Below are 16987 nucleotides of genomic sequence, written 5' to 3'. Positions count from 1 at the left end.
GAGGACTATGCTGTGGTCAACATGTCTCTCTGTAGTGAGGTGAGGACTATGCTGTGGTCAACATGTCTCTCTGTCTCTCTGTAGTGAGGTGAGGACTATGCTGTGGTAAACATGTCTCTCTGTAGTGAGGTGAGGACTATGCTGTGGTAAACATGTCTCTCTGTCTATGCTGTTTTTCTCTGTAGTGAGGTGAGGACTTGCTGTTCAACATGTCTCTCTGTAGTGAGGTGAAATGCTGTGCCAACATGTCTCTCTGTAGTGAGGTGAGGATTGTTCAACATGTCTCTCTGTATTTCTCTTCTCATTAGGAGGTGAACTATGCTGTGGTCAACATGTCTCTCTGTCTCTCTGTAGTGAGGTGAGGACTATGCTGTGGTCAGCATGTCTCTCTGTAGTGAGGTGAGGACTATGCTGTGGTCAGCATGTCTCTCTGTAGTGAGGTCCCTATGCTGTGGTAAACATGTCTCTCTGCTCTCTGTAGTGAGGTGAGGACTATGCTGTGGTCAACATGTCTCTCTGTAGTGAGGTGAGGACTATGCTGTGGTCAACATGTCTCTCTGTAGTGAGGTCCCTATGCTGTGGTAAACATGTCTCTCTGTAGTGAGGTCCCTATGCTGTCCTCAGCATGTCTCTCTGTAGTGAGGTGAGGACTATGCTGTGGTCAACATGTCTCTCTGTAGCCTCCCTGAGGACTATGCTGTGGTCAACATGTCCTAGTGGTCAACATGTCTCTCTCTCTGTAGTGAGGTGAGGACTATGCTGTGGTCAACATGTCTCTCTGTAGTGAGATGAGGACTATGCTGTGGTCAACATGTCTCTCTGTCTCTCTGTTGAGGACTATGCTGTGGTCAACATGTCTCTCTGTAGTGAGGTCCTATGCTGTGGTAAACATGTCTCTCTGTCTCTCTGTAGTGAGGTGAGGACTATGCTGTGGTCAACATGTCTCTCTGTAGTGAGGTCAGGACTATGCTGTGGTAAACATGTCTCTCTGTCTCTCTGTAGTGAGGTGAGGACTATGCTGTGGTAAACATGTCTCTCTGTCTCTCTGTAGTGAGGTGAGGACTATGCTGTGGTCAACATGTCTCTCTGTAGTGAGGTCAGGACTATGCTGTGGTCAACATGTCTCTCTGTAGTGAGGTGAGGACTATGCTGTGGTCAACATGTCTCTCTGTAGTGAGGTGAGGACTATGCTGTGGTCAACATGTCTCTCTGTAGTGAGGACTATGCTGTGGTCAACATGTCTCTCTGTAGTGAGGACTATGCTGTGGTCAACATGTCTCTCTGTCTCTCTGTAGTGAGGACTATGCTGTGGTCAACATGTCTCTCTGTAGTGAGGACTATGCTGTGGTCAACATGTCTCTCTGTAGTGAGGACTATGCTGTGGTCAACATGTCTCTCTGTAGTGAGGACTATGCTGTGGTCAACATGTCTCTCTGTAGTGAGGTGAGGACTATGCTGTGGTCAACATGTCTCTCTGTCTCTCTGTAGTGAGGTCAGGACTATGCTGTGGTCAACATGTCTCTCTGTCTCTCTGTAGTGAGGTCAGGACTATGCTGTGGTCAACATGTCTCTCTGTCTCTCTGTAGTGAGGTGAGGACTATGCTGTGGTCAACATGTCTCTCTGTAGTGAGGTGAGGACTATGCTGTGGTAAACATGTCTCTCTGTAGTGAGGTGAGGACTATGCTGTGGTCAACATGTCTCTCTGTAGTGAGGACTATGCTGTGGTAAACATGTCTCTCTGTAGTGAGGTCAGGACTATGCTGTGGTCAACATGTCTCTCTGTAGTGAGGTGAGGACTATGCTGTGGTAAACATGTCTCTCTGTAGTGAGGTGAGGACTATGCTGTGGTAAACATGTCTCTCTGTCTCTCTGTAGTGAGGTGAGGACTATGCTGTGGTCAACATGTCTCTCTGTAGTGAGGTGAGGACTATGCTGTGGTAAACATGTCTCTCTGTCTCTCTGTAGTGAGGTGAGGACTATGCTGTGGTCAACATGTCTCTCTGTAGTGAGGTGAGGACTATGCTGTGGTCAACATGTCTCTCTGTCTCTCTGTAGTGAGGTCAGGACTATGCTGTGGTCAACATGTCTCTCTGTCTCTCTGTAGTGAGGTGAGGACTATGCTGTGGTCAACATGTCTCTCTGTAGTGAGGTAAGGACTATGCTGTGGTAAACATGTCTCTCTGTCTCTCTGTAGTGAGGTGAGGACTATGCTGTGGTCAACATGTCTCTCTGTCTCTCTGTAGTGAGGTGAGGACTATGCTGTGGTCAACATGTCTCTCTGTAGTGAGGTAAGGACTATGCTGTGGTCAACATGTCTCTCTGTAGTGAGGTGAGGACTATGCTGTGGTAAACATGTCTCTCTGTAGTGAGGTGAGGACTATGCTGTGGTCAACATGTCTCTCTGTCTCTCTGTAGTGAGGTGAGGACTATGCTGTGGTCAACATGTCTCTCTGTCTCTCTGTAGTGAGATGAGGACTATGCTGTGGTCAACATGTCTCTCTGTAGTGAGGTGAGGACTATGCTGTGGTCAACATGTCTCTCTGTCTCTCTGTAGTGAGGTGAGGACTATGCTGTGGTCAACATGTCTCTCTGTCTCTCTGTAGTGAGATGAGGACTATGCTGTGGTCAACATGTCTCTCTGTAGTGAGGTGAGGACTATGCTGTGGTCAACATGTCTCTCTGTAGTGAGATGAGGACTATGCTGTGGTCAACATGTCTCTCTGTAGTGAGGTAAGGACTATGCTGTGGTCAACATGTCTCTCTGTAGTGAGGTGAGGACTATGCTGTGGTCAACATGTCTCTCTGTAGTGAGGTGAGGACTATGCTGTGGTCAACATGTCTCTCTGTAGTGAGATGAGGACTATGCTGTGGTAAACATGTCTCTCTGTAGTGAGATGAGGACTATGCTGTGGTCAACATGTCTCTCTGTAGTGAGATGAGGACTATGCTGTGGTAAACATGTCTCTCTGTAGTGAGATGAGGACTATGCTGTGGTCAACATGTCTCTCTGTAGTGAGGTGAGGACTATGCTGTGGTCAACATGTCTCTCTGTAGTGAGGTGAGGACTATGCTGTGGTAAACATGTCTCTCTGTAGTGAGGTGAGGACTATGCTGTGGTCAACATGTCTCTCTGTAGTGAGGTGAGGACTATGCTGTGGTCAACATGTCTCTCTGTAGTGAGGTGAGGACTATGCTGTGGTCAACATGTCTCTCTGTAGTGAGGTGAGGACTATGCTGTGGTAAACATGTCTCTCTGTAGTGAGGTGAGGACTATGCTGTGGTCAACATGTCTCTCTGTAGTGAGGTGAGGACTATGCTGTGGTCAACATGTCTCTCTGTAGTGAGGTGAGGACTATGCTGTGGTCAACATGTCTCTCTGTAGTGAGGTGAGGACTATGCTGTGGTCAACATGTCTCTCTGTAGTGAGATGAGGACTATGCTGTGGTCAACATGTCTCTTTGTCTCTCTGTAGTGAGGTGAGGACTATGCTGTGGTCAACATGTCTCTCTGTAGTGAGGTGAGGACTATGCTGTGGTAAACATGTCTCTCTGATCCACATGTTGGTTCAAAGCAGATTGTTCCTTTTGTATTTCTCTTCTCATTAGGAAGCTAATCTCCTAGCCTCCCCTCTCCTAGCCTCTCCTAGCCTCCCCTAGCCTCTCCTCTCCTAGCCTCTCCTAGCCTCCCCTAGCCTCCCCTCTCCTAGCCTCTCTTAGCCTCCCCTAGCCTCCCCTCTCCTAGCCTCTCCTAGCCTCCCCTCTCCTAGCCTCTCCTAGCCTCTCCTAGCCTCCCCTAGCCTCTCCTCTCCTAGCCTCTCCTAGCCTCTCCTAGCCTCCCCTAGCCTCTCCTCTCCTAGCCTCCCCTAGCCTCTCCTAGCCTCTCCTAGCCTCCCCTAGCCTCCCCTAGCCTCTCCTCTCCTAGCCTCTCCTAGCCTCTCCTCTCCTAGCCTCTCCTAGCCTCCCCTAGCCTCTCCTAGTCTGTCCTAGCCTCCCCTAGCCTCCCCTAGCGTCTCCTAGCCTCTCCTAGCCTCTCCTAGCTTCCCCTAGCCTCTCCTAGCCTCCCCTAGCCTCCCCTAGCTACCCACTGCCTTCTCATCTCCTTCCCTTTCTCCACCTCTCCTCCCACCTCTCTCCTCCCACCTCTCCTCCCCCTCTCCTCCCACCTCTCCTCCCACCTCTCTCCTCCCCCTCTCCAGCCACCTCTCTCCTCCCTCCTCTCAAGAACCTCTCTCCAACCTCCTCTCTCCTCTCCTCCCACCTCTCTCCTCCCAGACTCCAGCCTCCCACGTCTCTCCAACCCCTCTCTCCTTCCCTTTCTCCACCAAGAAGGTCCCCCTCTCAGCTTCCCTTTCTCCACCTCAACTCCCCCTCTCTCTCTCTCAGAAAAGGTAGAGACCCACCTCTCCTCCCCCTCAACTCCTTCCCTTTCTCCACCTCTCCTCCCCCTCTCACTCTCCTCCCAGCAAGAAGGTCTCCACCTCTCCCACCTCTCTCCTCCCCCTCAACTCCCACCTCTCTCCTCCCACCTCTCCTCCCCCTCTCAAGCCCAGGTAGAGACTTCCCAGCAAGAAGGTAGAGACCCCTCTCCTCCCACCTCTCAGAGACAACAGCCCCTCTCTCCTTCCCTTTCTCCACCTCAACTCCCACAAGAAGGTCCCCTCAACTCCCCTCTCTCCTCTCCTCCCCCTCTCTCCTTCCCTTTCTCCACCTCTCCTCCCACCTCTCAGCAAGAAGGTAGAGACCTCCCCCTCAACCTCAAGAAGGTAGAGACCCTTTCTCCACAAGAAGGAGCCTCCCACCTCTCACTCTCAACCCACAAGAAGGTCTCCTCCCCCTCAAGAAGGTCCCCCAGCAAGAAGGTAGAGACCTCCCACCTCTCCTCCCCCTCTCAACAGCTCCCACCTCTCTCAACCCCAAGAAGGTCCCCCTCTCCTCCCACCAACACTCTCCTCCCCCTAGAGACCCTTTCTCCACCTCTCCTCCCACCTCCAACAGCAAGAAGGTCCTCCCCCTCTCAGCCCCCTCTCTCCTCTCCTCCCCCTCTCTCCTTCCCTTTCTCCACCTCTCCTCCCACCTCCTCCCACTCTCCTCCCACAACAGCCTCCCCCTCCTCCCACCTCAACCTCTCCTCACTCTCCTCCAACAGCTCCTTCCCTTTCTCCACCTCTCCTCCCACCTCTCACTCTCCTCCCAACAGCCCCCCCTCTCTCCTCAACAGCCCCTCTCTCCTTCCCTTTCTCCACCTCTCCTCCCACAACTCACTCAAGAAGGTCACTCTCCTCCCAGCAAGAAGGTCCCCCTCTCAGCAAGAAGGTCTCCTCTCCTCCCCCTCTCTAGAGACAACAGCCACCTCTCCTCCCACCTCTCAACAGCAAGAAGGTCTCAACAGCAAGAAGGTAGAGACAACAGCAAGAAGGTAGAGACTCCAGCAAGAAGGGCCTTCCCTTTCTCCACCTCTCCTCCCACCTCTCAAGGTCCTGCCACCTCTCACTCAACCCACCTCTCACTCTCCTAGAGACAACAGCAAGAAGGTCCCACCTCAACAGCAAGAAGGTCCCCCTCAACAGCACTCTCCTCCCACCTCTCAAGAAGGTCCTCCCACCTCTCAGCAAGAAGGTCCCACCTCTCAAGAAGGTCCCCCTCTCACAGCCTCCCACCTCTCTCCTCCCCCTCTCAGCTCCTCCCACCTCTCTCCTCCCACCTCTCAAGAAGGTCCCACCTCTCACAACAACCTCTCTAGAGACAACCTCAGCAAGAAGGTCACTCTCCTCCCCCTCTCAGAAGGTCCCACCTCTCAGCAAGAAGGTCCCACCTCTCTCCTCCCCCTCTCACAGCCTCCCACCTCTCTCCTCACCTCTCACTCTCCTCCCACCTCAACAGCCTCCCCCTAGAGACACTCTCCTCCCAACAGCAAGAAGGTAGAGACTCACAGCACCTCTCACTCTCCTCCCACCTAGAGACAACCACCTCTCAGGTCCTCCCACCTCTCTCCTCCCACCTCTCACTCTCCTCCCACCTAGAGACTCCCCCTCTCACTCTCCTCCCACCTAGAGACAACCCCTCTCAGGTCTCCTCCCACCTCTCACTCTCCTCCCACCAGCTCCCCCCTCTCACTCTCCTCCCACCTCTCTCTCCCCCCTCTCAGGTCTCCTCCCACCTCTCTCCTCCCACCTCTCACTCTCCTCCCCCTCTCAGAGAGCCACCTCTCTCCTCCCACCAGCAAGAAGGTCCCACCTCTCAACTCCTCCCACCTCTCTCCAACCCCAAGAAGGTCCCCCCAACCCTCTCCTCCCCCTCTCTCCTTCCCTTTCTCCACCTCTCCTCCCACCTCTCACTCTCCTCCCACCTCTCAGGTAGAGACAACCTCTCAAGAACAACCCCTCTCTCCTCTCCTCCCCCTCTCTCAGCTTCCCTTTCTCCACCTCTCCTCCCACCTCTCACTCTCCTGCCACCTCTCACAAGAACCTCTCAGACTCCAGCCTCTCTCCTCCCACCTCTCACTCTCCTCCCCCTCTCTCCTCCCCCTAGAGACCTCTCAGGTCCTCCCACCTCTCAAAGGTCCCACAGGCTCTCAAGAAGGTCTCAGCAAGAAGGTCCCACCTCTCTCCCTCCCCCTCTCACTCTCCTCCCACCTCTCTCCTCCCACCTCTCACAACCTCCCACCTCTAGAGACCTCAGCAAGAAGGTCCCACCTCTCTCCTCCCCCTCTCACTCTCCTCCCCCTCTCAGACCTCTCACTCTCCTCCCACCTCTCAGACAACCTCTCTCCTCCCCCTCTCAACCTCTCTCCTCCCACCTCTCACTCAACAGCTCCCACCTCTCAGAGACAACTCCCCCTCAACTCTCCTCCCACCTCTCTCCTCCCTCCTCTCACTCTCCTCCCACCTCTCAGAGACAACCCACCTCTCACTCTCCTCCCACCTCTCTCCTCCCACCTCTCACTCTCCTCCCACCTCTCTCCTCCCCCTCTCACTCTCCTCCCACCTCTCTCTCCCCCTCCTCCACTCTCCTCCCACCTCTCAGGTCCTCCCACCTCTCTCCTCCCCCTCTCCTCTCCTCCCACCTCTCTCCAACCCCAAGAAGGTCCTCCCACCTCTCTCCTCCCACCTCTCACTCAACAGCTCACTCTCCTCCCACCTCTCTCCTCCCCCTCTCAGACACTCTCCTCCCACCTCTCTCCTCCCACCTCTCACTCTCCTCCCACCTCTCAAGAAGGTCCCACCTCTCTCCTCCCCCTCTCACTCTCCTCCCACCTCTCAAGAAGGTCCTGCCACCTCTCACTCTCCTCCCACCTCTCACAACTCAGAACCTCTCTCCTCCCACCTCTCACTCTCCTCCCACCTCTCACAGCTCAGGTCTCCTCCCACCTCTCTCCTCCCACCTCTCACTCTCCTCCCACCTCTCAGCTCCCACCTCTCAGACCTCCCACCTCTCTCCTCCCACCTCTCAGCCCACCTCTCACTCTCCTCCCACCTCTCTCCTCCCACCTCTCACTCTCCTCCCACCTCTCTCCTCCCACCTCTCACTCTCCTCCCACCTCTCTCCTCCCACCTCTCACTCTCCTCCCCCCTCTCACCAAAAAAGGCCTCCTGCGGGGACGGGGGATTTAAAAATAAATTCAATAAAAATATAGGACAAAACACACATCACGACAAGAGCGACACCACAACATAAAGAGAGACCTAAGACAACACTACATAAAGAGAGACCCAAGACAACACTACATAAAGAGAGACCCAAGACAACACTACATAAAAGAGAGAGAAGACAACACTACATAAAGAGACCCAAGACAACACTACATAAAGAGAGACCCAAGACAACACTACATAAAGAGAGACCCAAGACAACACTACATAAAGAGAGACCCAAGACAACACTACATAAAGAGAGACCCAAGACAACACTACATAAAGAGAGACCCAAGACAACACTACATAAAGAGAGACCCAAGACAACCACACAGCATGGCAGCAACACAACATAAAGAGAGACCCAAAGACAACACTACATAAAGAGAGACCCAAAGACAACACTACATAAAGAGAGACAACACAACACTACATAAAGAGAGACCCAAGACAACCACATAGCAAGGCAGCAACACAACATGACAACAACATGGTAGCAACACAACATGACAACCACATGGTAGCAACACAACATGACAACAACATGGTAGCAACACAACATGACAATCACATGGTAGCAACACAACATGACAACAACATGGTAGCAACACAACATGGTAGCAACAACATGGTAGCAACACAACATGACAACAACATGGTAGCAACAACATGGTGGTAGCAACACATGACAACAACATGGTAGCAGCACAAAACATGACACAAACATTATTGGGCAAGAAGGTAGAGACAACAGCAAGAAGGTAGAGACAACAACAAGAAGGTGGAGACAACAACAAGAAGGTAGAGACAACAGCAAGAAGGTAGAGACAACAGCAAGAAGGTAGAGACAACAGCAAGAAGGTAGAGACAACAACAAGAAGGTGGAGACAACAACAAGAAGGTAGAGACAACAACAAGAAGGTGGAGACAACAACACAAAGGGCAAGAAGGTAGAGACAACAGCAAGAAGGTAGAGACAACAACAAGAAGGTAGAGACAACAGCAAGAAGGTAGAGACAACAGCAAGAAGGTAGAGACAACAACACAAAGGGCAAGAAGGTAGAGACAACAACACAAAGGGCAAGACAACAGCAAGAAGTAGAGACAACAACAAGAAGGTAGAGACAACAGCAAGAAGGTAGAGACAACAACAAGAAGGTAGAGACAACAGCAAGAAGGTAGAGACAACAACACAAAGGGCAAGAAGGTAGAGACAACAGCAAGAAGGTGGAGACAACAGCAAGAAGGTAGAGACAACAACACAAAGGGCAAGAAGGTAGAGACAACAGCAAGAAGGTAGAGACAACAGCAAGAAGGTAGAGACAACAACACAAAGGGCAAGAAGGTAGAGACAACAGCAAGAAGGTAGAGACAACAGCAAGAAGGGCAAGAAGGTAGAGACAACAGCAAGAAGGTAGAGACAACAGCAAGAAGGTAGAGACAACAGCAAGAAGGTAGAGACAACAGCAAGAAGGTAGAGACAACAGCAAGAAGGTAGAGACAACAGCAAGAAGGTAGAGACAACAGCAAGAAGGTAGAGACAACAGCAAGAAGGTAGAGACAACAGCAAGAAGGTAGAGACAACAGCAAGAAGGTAGAGACAACAACAAGAAGGTAGAGACAACAGCAAGAAGGTAGAGACAACAGCAAGAAGGTAGAGACAACAGCAAGAAGGTAGAGACAACAGCAAGAAGGTAGAGACATCAATACATCACACAAAGCAGCCACAACTGTCAGTAAGAGTGTCCATGATTGAGTCTTTGAACGAAGAGATTGAGATAAAACTGTCCAGTTTGAGTGTTTGCTGCAGCTCGTTCCAGTCGCTAGCTGCAGAGAACTGAAAAGAGTAGTGACCCAGGGATGTGTGTGCTTTGGGGACCTTTAACAGAATGTGAACGACAGAACGGGTGTTGTATGTGGAGGATGAGGGCTGCAGTAGATATCTCAGATAGGGGGGAGTGAACAGGTGTTGTATGTGGAGGATGAGGGCTGCAGTAGATATCTCAGATAGGGGGGAGTGAGGCCTAAGAGGGTTTTATAAATAAGCATCAACCAGTGGGTCTTGCGACGAGTATACAGAGATGACCAGTTTACAGAGGAGTACAGAGTGCAGTGATGTGTCCTATAAGGAGCATTTGGTGGCAAATCTGATGACCGAATGGTAAAGCATCCTGTCGGACTGTATCACCGCCTGGTACGGCAACCAATCTACAGCTCAGCCAACCTAGCCTGGTCCCAGACCTGTTCTGTCTCTACAGCTCAGCCAACCTAGCCTGGTCCCAGACCTGTTCTGTCTTTCCAGCTCAGCCAACCTAGCCTGGTCCCAGACCTGTTCTGTCTCTACAGCTCAGCCAACCTAGCCTGGTCCCAGACCTGTTCTGTCTTTCCAGCTCAGCCAACCTAGCCTGGTCCCAGACCTGTTCTGTCTCTACAGCTCAGCCAACCTAGCCTGGTCCCAGACCTGTTCTGTCTCTACAGCTCAGCCAACCTAGCCTGGTCCCAGACCTGTTCTGTCTCTACAGCTCAGCCAACCTAGCCTGGTCCCAGACCTGTTCTGTCTCTACACCTCAGCCAACCTAGCCTGGTCCCAGACCTGTTCTGTCTCTACAGCTCAGCCAACCTAGCCTGGTCCCAGACCTGTTCTGTCTTTCCAACTGCTATGGTTATTGTCATGACAAAAACTCCAATGTTCAATGACCATATGAGTTGGGCAAGACCAGGCTACAGGCTTCAAAGACCAGGCTACAGGCTTCAAAGACCAGGCTACAGGCTTCAAATACCAGGCTACAGGCTTCAAAGACCAGGCTACAGGCTTCAAAGACCAGGCTACAGGCTTCAAAGACCAGGCTACAGGCTTCAAATACCAGGCTACAGGCTTCAAAGACCAGGCTACAGGCTTCAAAGACCAGGCTACAGGCTTCAAAGACCAGGCTACAGGCTTCAAATACCAGGCTACAGGTCCGGTGTCAGGACCTCCTCCTCTCACCACCTCCCCTCCCCTCCCCTCCTGTCACCTCCTCTATTTTCCTCTGCATGTCTCCCAGCTGGCTCTCCCACTCCTTCCTCCTCCCCTCCTCTCCCCTCCTCCCTCCCCTCCTCTCACCTCTCCTCCCCTCCCCTCCTCTCAACTCCTCTATTTTCCTCTCTTCTCCCCTCCCCTCCCCTTTCTCCCCCTCCCCTCCTCTCCCCTCCCCTCCCCTCCTCTCCTCTCCTCTCCTCTCCTCTCCTCTCCTCTCCTCTCCTCTCCTCTCCTCTCCTCTCCTCTCCTCCTCCTCTCCCCTCCCTCCCCTCCCCTCCCCCTCTCCTCCCCCTCCTCCTCCTCCTCCTCCCCTCTCCCCCTCTCCCCCTGCCCTCCCCTCCTCTCACCTCCTCTATTTTCCTCTGCATGTCTCCCAGCTGGCTCTCCCACTCCTTCCTCTCAGAGTTGAATCTCTCCATCAGTTCAGACTTCTCTCGGACCCAGCCCTTCTCGCTGAGCTCCAGCCGACAGCGCAGGTCCATGGCGGCCGTGTGGGTGTCGACCAGCAGCCTCCTCTGCTGCTCTCTGTCCCCCCACTGTAGAGGACTCCCCTTGGGCTCTGGACTCTGAGTTCTCAGCCCCAGCTCAACGACAGGACCTCCTCTAGCCTCCAACTGGACAGGAAGAGAGAGATGGAGGGGGAGACGGAGGAGTAGAGAGAGAGGCAGGCAGGGAGAGAGGGAGAGAGAAGGAGATGGAGAAGGGGGTGTAGAGAGAGAGAGGCAAGGAGAGAGGGAGGCAGGTAGGGAGAGAGGGAGATGGAGAACGGGGTGTAGAGAGAGAGAGAGAGAGGCAGGGAGAGATGGGGAAGGAGGAGTAGAGAGAGAGAGGCAGGGATAGAGGGAGATGGAGGATGATTAGTAGAGAGAGAGAGGCAGGGAGAGAGGGAGATGGAGAATGGGGAGTAGAGAGAGAGAGGCAGGGAGAGATGGAGAAGGAGGAGTAGAGAGAGAGAGGCAGGGAGAGATGGAGAAGGAGGAGTAGAGAGAGAGAGAGAGAGAGAGAGAGGCAGGGAGATATGGAGAAGGAGGAGTAGAGGAGAGAGAGGCAGGGAGAGAGGGAGATGGAGAAGTAGAGAGAGAGAGGCAGGGAGAGATGGAGTAGAGAGAGAGAAAGGCAGGGAGAGATGGCAGGCAAAGAGAATTAGGTGGGAGAGAATGTCAGGGAGTGTCAGGAAAAGGGGCGGAGGGAGAGAAGGACCAGAGGGAGGAGAGGAAAAGGGAGAATTCAGAGAACGGATGGAAGGGATTAAAAGATCATAACTCAGAGGAGTTCATGGTCAACCTCTCCTCCCTCTGTCTCCATCTCTCATCATCTGACAGGATATCACAGCTGCCTCTACACAGTCCTGTCTCCCTGTCTGTCTCTGCAGCTATCTCCCTGTCTGTCTCTGGACCCATCTACAGCTATCTCCCTGTCTGTCTCTGGACCCATCTACAGCTATCTCCCTGTCTGTCTCTGGACCCATCTACAGCTATCTCCCTGTCTGTCTCTGGACCCATCTACAGCTATCTCCCTGTCTGTCTCTGGACCCATCTACAGCTATCTCCCTGCCTGTCTCTGGACCCATCTACAGCTATCTCCCTATCCGTCTCTGGACCCATCTACAACTATCTCCCTGTCCGTCTCTGGACCTATCTGCAGCTATCTCCCTGTGTGTCTCTGGACCCATCTACAGCTATCTCCCTGTCTGTCTCTGGACCCATCTGCAGCTATCTCCCTGTCTGTCTCTGGACCCATCTGCAGCTATCTCCCTGTCTGTCTCTGGACCCATCTGCAGCTATCTCCCTGTCTGTCTCTGGATCCATCTGCAGCTATCTCCCTGTCTGTCTCTGGACCCATCTGCAGCTATCTCCCTGTCTGTCTCTGGACCCATCTGCAGCTATCTCCCTGTCTGTCTCTGGACCCATCTACAGCTATCTCCCTGTCTGTCTCTGGACCCATCTACAGCTATCTCCCTGTCTGTCTCTGGACCCATCTACAGCTATCTCCCTGTCTGTCTCTGGACCCATCTGCAGCTATCTCCCTGTCTGTCTCTGGACCCATCTGCAGCTATCTCCCGGTCTCTGGACAGATACAGGTATCTCCCTGTCTCTGGAACCATCTACAGAGTAGTTGTTGAAAAGGGGAGTACATTTTTTCAAAACTAGGCAAGTCAGTTAAGAACAAATTCTTATTTACAATGACGGCCTACCGGGGAACAGTGGGTTAACTACCTTGTTCAGGGGAACAGTGGGTTAACTGCCTTGTTCAGGGGAACAGTGGGTTAACTGCCTTGTTCAGGGGCAGAACGACAGATTTTTACCTTGTCAGCTCGGGGATTTGAACTAGAAACCTTTCGGTTACTAGTCCAACGCTCTAAATCACTAGGCTACCTGTCACCCCCCTCTAACCACTAGACTACCTGCCTGGTGTCCATAAATCTGACACAAACGTCTGCTGTTAAGGCCAATTCAGGAGATCTTGGTATTTGGATACTAACACATGAAGTGATCTTCAGTTCTGTTGACTGTGAGGGTTTTGGGTTAAGAAGGGCAGCGTTAAGGGAATCAGTCCTCTCTTTCTCTGTCTGGTCAATAAACCCCTTAGAGAAACTACTCTGTCTGGTCATTATATCCCTTAGAGAAACTACTCTGTCTGGTCATTATATCCCTTAGAGAAACTACTCTGTCTGGTCAATAAACCCTTAGAGAAACTACTCTGTCTGGTCAATAAACCCCTTAGAGAAACTACTCTGTCTGGTCAATAAACCCCTTAGAGAAACTACTCTGTCTGGTCATTATATCCCTTAGAGAAACTACTCTGTCTGGTCAATAAACCCTTAGAGAAACTACTCTGTCTGGTCAATAAACCCCTTAGAGAAACTACTCTGTCTGGTCAATAAACCCTTAGAGAAACTACTCTGTCTGGTCAATAAACCCCTTAGAGAAACTACTCTGATCAACAAACCCCTTAGAGAAACTACTCTGTCTGGTCAATAAACCCCTTAGAGAAACTACTCTGTCTGGTCAATAAACCCCTTAGAGAAACTACTCTGTCTGGTCAATAAACCCCTTAGAGAAACTACTCTGTCTGGTCAATATATCCCTTAGAGAAACTACTCTGTCTGGTCAATAAACCCCTTAGAGAAACTACTCTGTCTGGTCAATATATCCCTTAGAGAAACTACTCTGTCTGGTCAATAAACCCCTTAGAGAAACTACTCTGTCTGGTCAATAAACCCCTTAGAGAAACTACTCTGTCTGGTCAATATATCCCTTAGAGAAACTACTCTGTCTGGTCAATATATCCCTTAGAGAAACTACTCTGGTCAAACTACTCTGTCTGTGGAGCTGGAATGAGACCAGGACAATGCCTCTCTCTGTAGTAAGTAGACATAGACTATCATCCAAATTGGCATCCTATTCAATATATAGTGAACTACTTTTGACCAGGGACCATAGTGCACCATATAGGGACTAGTGTCCCATTTGGGAAGCGTCCTCTGTCTGTCTGAGGTCTTTGAACACTCGGTGTAATTGCAGTGGCAGGATGGGACTGGCGCTGTCCAGTTTATTCCTGACCCAAACATGAACAGAGAGAGAGAGAGAGAGAGAGAGAGAGAGAGAGAGAGAGAGAGAGAGAGAGAGATGCTACCCCTGTAACTCAGAGGTTAAACTGAGACGGAGGCTGATGCTCTTCTTGGCAGTGAGGGATGAATATTCCAGAAGGACCTGTATCAACAAGAGACTAGAGGCTTACAGTTCTCCAGACAGGCTGGCAGACAGACAGTAAGACACAGAGGAGACAGGCAGACAGACAGTAAGACACAGAGGAGACAGGCAGACAGACAGACAGACAGACAGTAAGACACAGAGGAGACAGGCTGGTAGACAGACAGACAGGAAAACACAGAGGAGACAGGCAGACAGACGGACAGTAAGATACAGAGGAGACAGGCTGGTAGACAGACAGTAAGACACAGAGGAGACAGGCTGGCAGACAGACAGTAAGACACAGAGGAGACAGGCAGACAGACAGACAGTAAGACACAGAGGAGACAGGCAGACAGACAGACAGACAGTAAGACACAGAGGAGACAGGCTGGTAGACAGACAGACAGGACAACACAGAGGAGACAGGCTGGTAGACAGACAGTAAGACACAGAGGAGACAGGCAGACAGACAGACAGTAAGACACAGAGGAGACAGGCAGACAGACAGACAGACAGTAAGACACAGAGGAGACAGGCTGGTAGACAGACAGACAGGAAAACACAGAGGAGACAGGCAGACAGACAGACAGTAAGATACAGAGGAGACAGGCTGGTAGACAGACAGTAAGACACAGAGGAGACAGGCTGGCAGACAGACAGTAAGACAGAGGAGACAGGCAGACAGACAGACAGGAAAACACAGAGGAGACAGGCAGACAGACAGACAGTAAGATACAGAGGAGACAGGCTGGTAGACAGACAGTAAAACACAGAGGAGACAGGCTGGTAGACAGACAGTAAGACACAGAGGAGACAGGCAGACAGACAGACAGTAAGACACAGAGGAGACAGGCTGGCAGACAGACAGTAAGACACAGAGGAGACAGGCAGACAGACAGACAGTAAGACACAGAGGAGACAGGCAGACATACAGACAGTAAGACACAGAGGAGACAGACAGTAAGACACAGAGGAGACAGGCTGGTAGACAGACAGACAGTAAGACACAGAGGAGACAGGCTGGTAGACAGACAGACAGGAAAACACAGAGGAGACAGGCAGACAGACAGACAGTAAAACACAGAGGAGACAGGCAGACAGACAGGCAGACAGACAGACAGACAGACAGACAGACAGACAGACAGACAGACAGACAGACAGACAGTAAAACACAGAGGAGACAGGCTGGCAGACAGACAGTAAGACACAGAGGAGACAGGCAGACAGACAGTAAGACAGAGGAGACAGGCTGGTAGACAGACAGACAGACAGGAAAACACAGAGGAGACAGGCAGACAGACAGACAGTAAAACACAGAGGAGACAGGCTGGCAGACAGACAGTAAAACAGAGGAGACAGGCAGACAGACAGACAGTAAAACACAGAGGAGACAGGCTGGCAGACAGACAGTAAGACACAGAGGAGACAGGCAGACAGACAGTAAGACAGAGGAGACAGGCTGGTAGACAGACAGGAAAACACAGAGGAGACAGGCAGACAGACAGTAAGACACAGAGGAGACAGGCTGGCAAACAGACAGGAAAACACAGAGGAGACAGGCTGGCAGACAGACAGACAGACAGACAGACAGACAGACAGACAGTAAAAGACAGAGGCAGGCTGGCAGACATATATTAAGCACACAGTAGCAGCCATCTCCTGCTACTGTAGGACTGGACAGTGTGTGTGTGTCTGTGTGTTTGTGTCTCTGTGAGTGTGTGTGTGTGTGCGTGTCTCTGTGAGTGTGTGTCTGTCTGTGTGTGTGTGTGTGTGTCTCTGTGTGTGTGTGTGTCTCTGTGTGAGTGTGTGTGTGTGTCTCTATGTGTGTGTGTGTCTCTATGTGTGTGTGTGTGTGTGTGTGTGTGTGTCTCTATGTGTGTGTGTGTGTATAAAGGTGACAGTGTCATGGTGGTCTCTCTCTATTAATAGGAGACTCAACCAGCCAACGCTGTACAGAGTTACAACGTCACGTACATTCCTCAGGGAGGGGCTGGAAGGACGACGGAGATGTTTCTCTCTCTGTGTGTGTGTGTGTGTGTGTGTGTGTGTGTGTGTACGCTGTACAGAGTTACAACGTCACGTACATTCAGGGAGCAGTGGGGCTGGAAGGACGACGGAGATGTTTCTCTGTGTGTGTGTGTGTGTGTGTGTGTGTGTGTGTGTGTGTGTGTGTACGCTGTACAGAGTTACAACGTCAGGTACATTCCTCAGGGAGAGGTGGGGCTGGAAGGACGACGGAGATGTTTCTCTCTCTGTGTGTGTGTGTGTGTGTGTGTGTGTGTCTCTGTGTGTGTGTGTGTGTCTGTGTGTGTGTGTGTACGCTGTACAGAGTTACAACGTCAGGTACATTCCTCAGGGAGCGGTGGGGCTGGAAGGACGACTGAGATGTTTCTGCTTGACAAACATCTAAAGTATGTGGACTAATATGCCTGCAAATATCCGGCTGGGTCCCAGGATGCTTAGTGGCAAACCCTGGTAGCCTGAAGACACAGGATGCTTGGTAGTCGGCCCTGGTAGCCTGAAGACACAGGATGCTTAGTGGCAAACCCTGGTAGCCTGAAGACACAGGATGCTTGGTAGTCGGCCCTGGTAGCCTGAAGACACAGGATGCTTGGTGGTAGGCCCTGGTAGCCCGAAGACAC

The 16987-nt window shown here is 51.7% G+C and overlaps 1 protein-coding gene across 3 annotated transcripts in view; it reads right to left on the bottom strand.

Annotated features, from left to right (window-relative positions):
* Positions 1-16987, bottom strand: part of mtcl3a (MTCL family member 3a) — a 58040-nt gene that overhangs the window by 26708 nt on the left and 14345 nt on the right. The window contains exon 3 of one of the 3 annotated variants that reach the window (XM_065027285.1): positions 10998-11264. The exons of 1 other annotated variant lie outside the window; for it this stretch is intronic. In XM_065027285.1, coding sequence (XP_064883357.1) covers positions 10998-11264 — 267 coding nt within the window. Of the gene's footprint in view, positions 1-10645; positions 10693-10997; positions 11265-16987 lie in introns of those variants that run through there. One more of the 3 variants, XM_065027287.1, reaches the window with a different exon arrangement.

The sequence above is a fragment of the Oncorhynchus nerka genome, linkage group LG14 (genome assembly GCF_034236695.1).
Source record: "Oncorhynchus nerka isolate Pitt River linkage group LG14, Oner_Uvic_2.0, whole genome shotgun sequence".
NCBI lineage: Eukaryota > Metazoa > Chordata > Actinopteri > Salmoniformes > Salmonidae > Oncorhynchus > Oncorhynchus nerka.
Note: the sequence above shows the minus strand (reverse complement) of the source record. Positions and strands in the feature narration are given on the sequence as shown.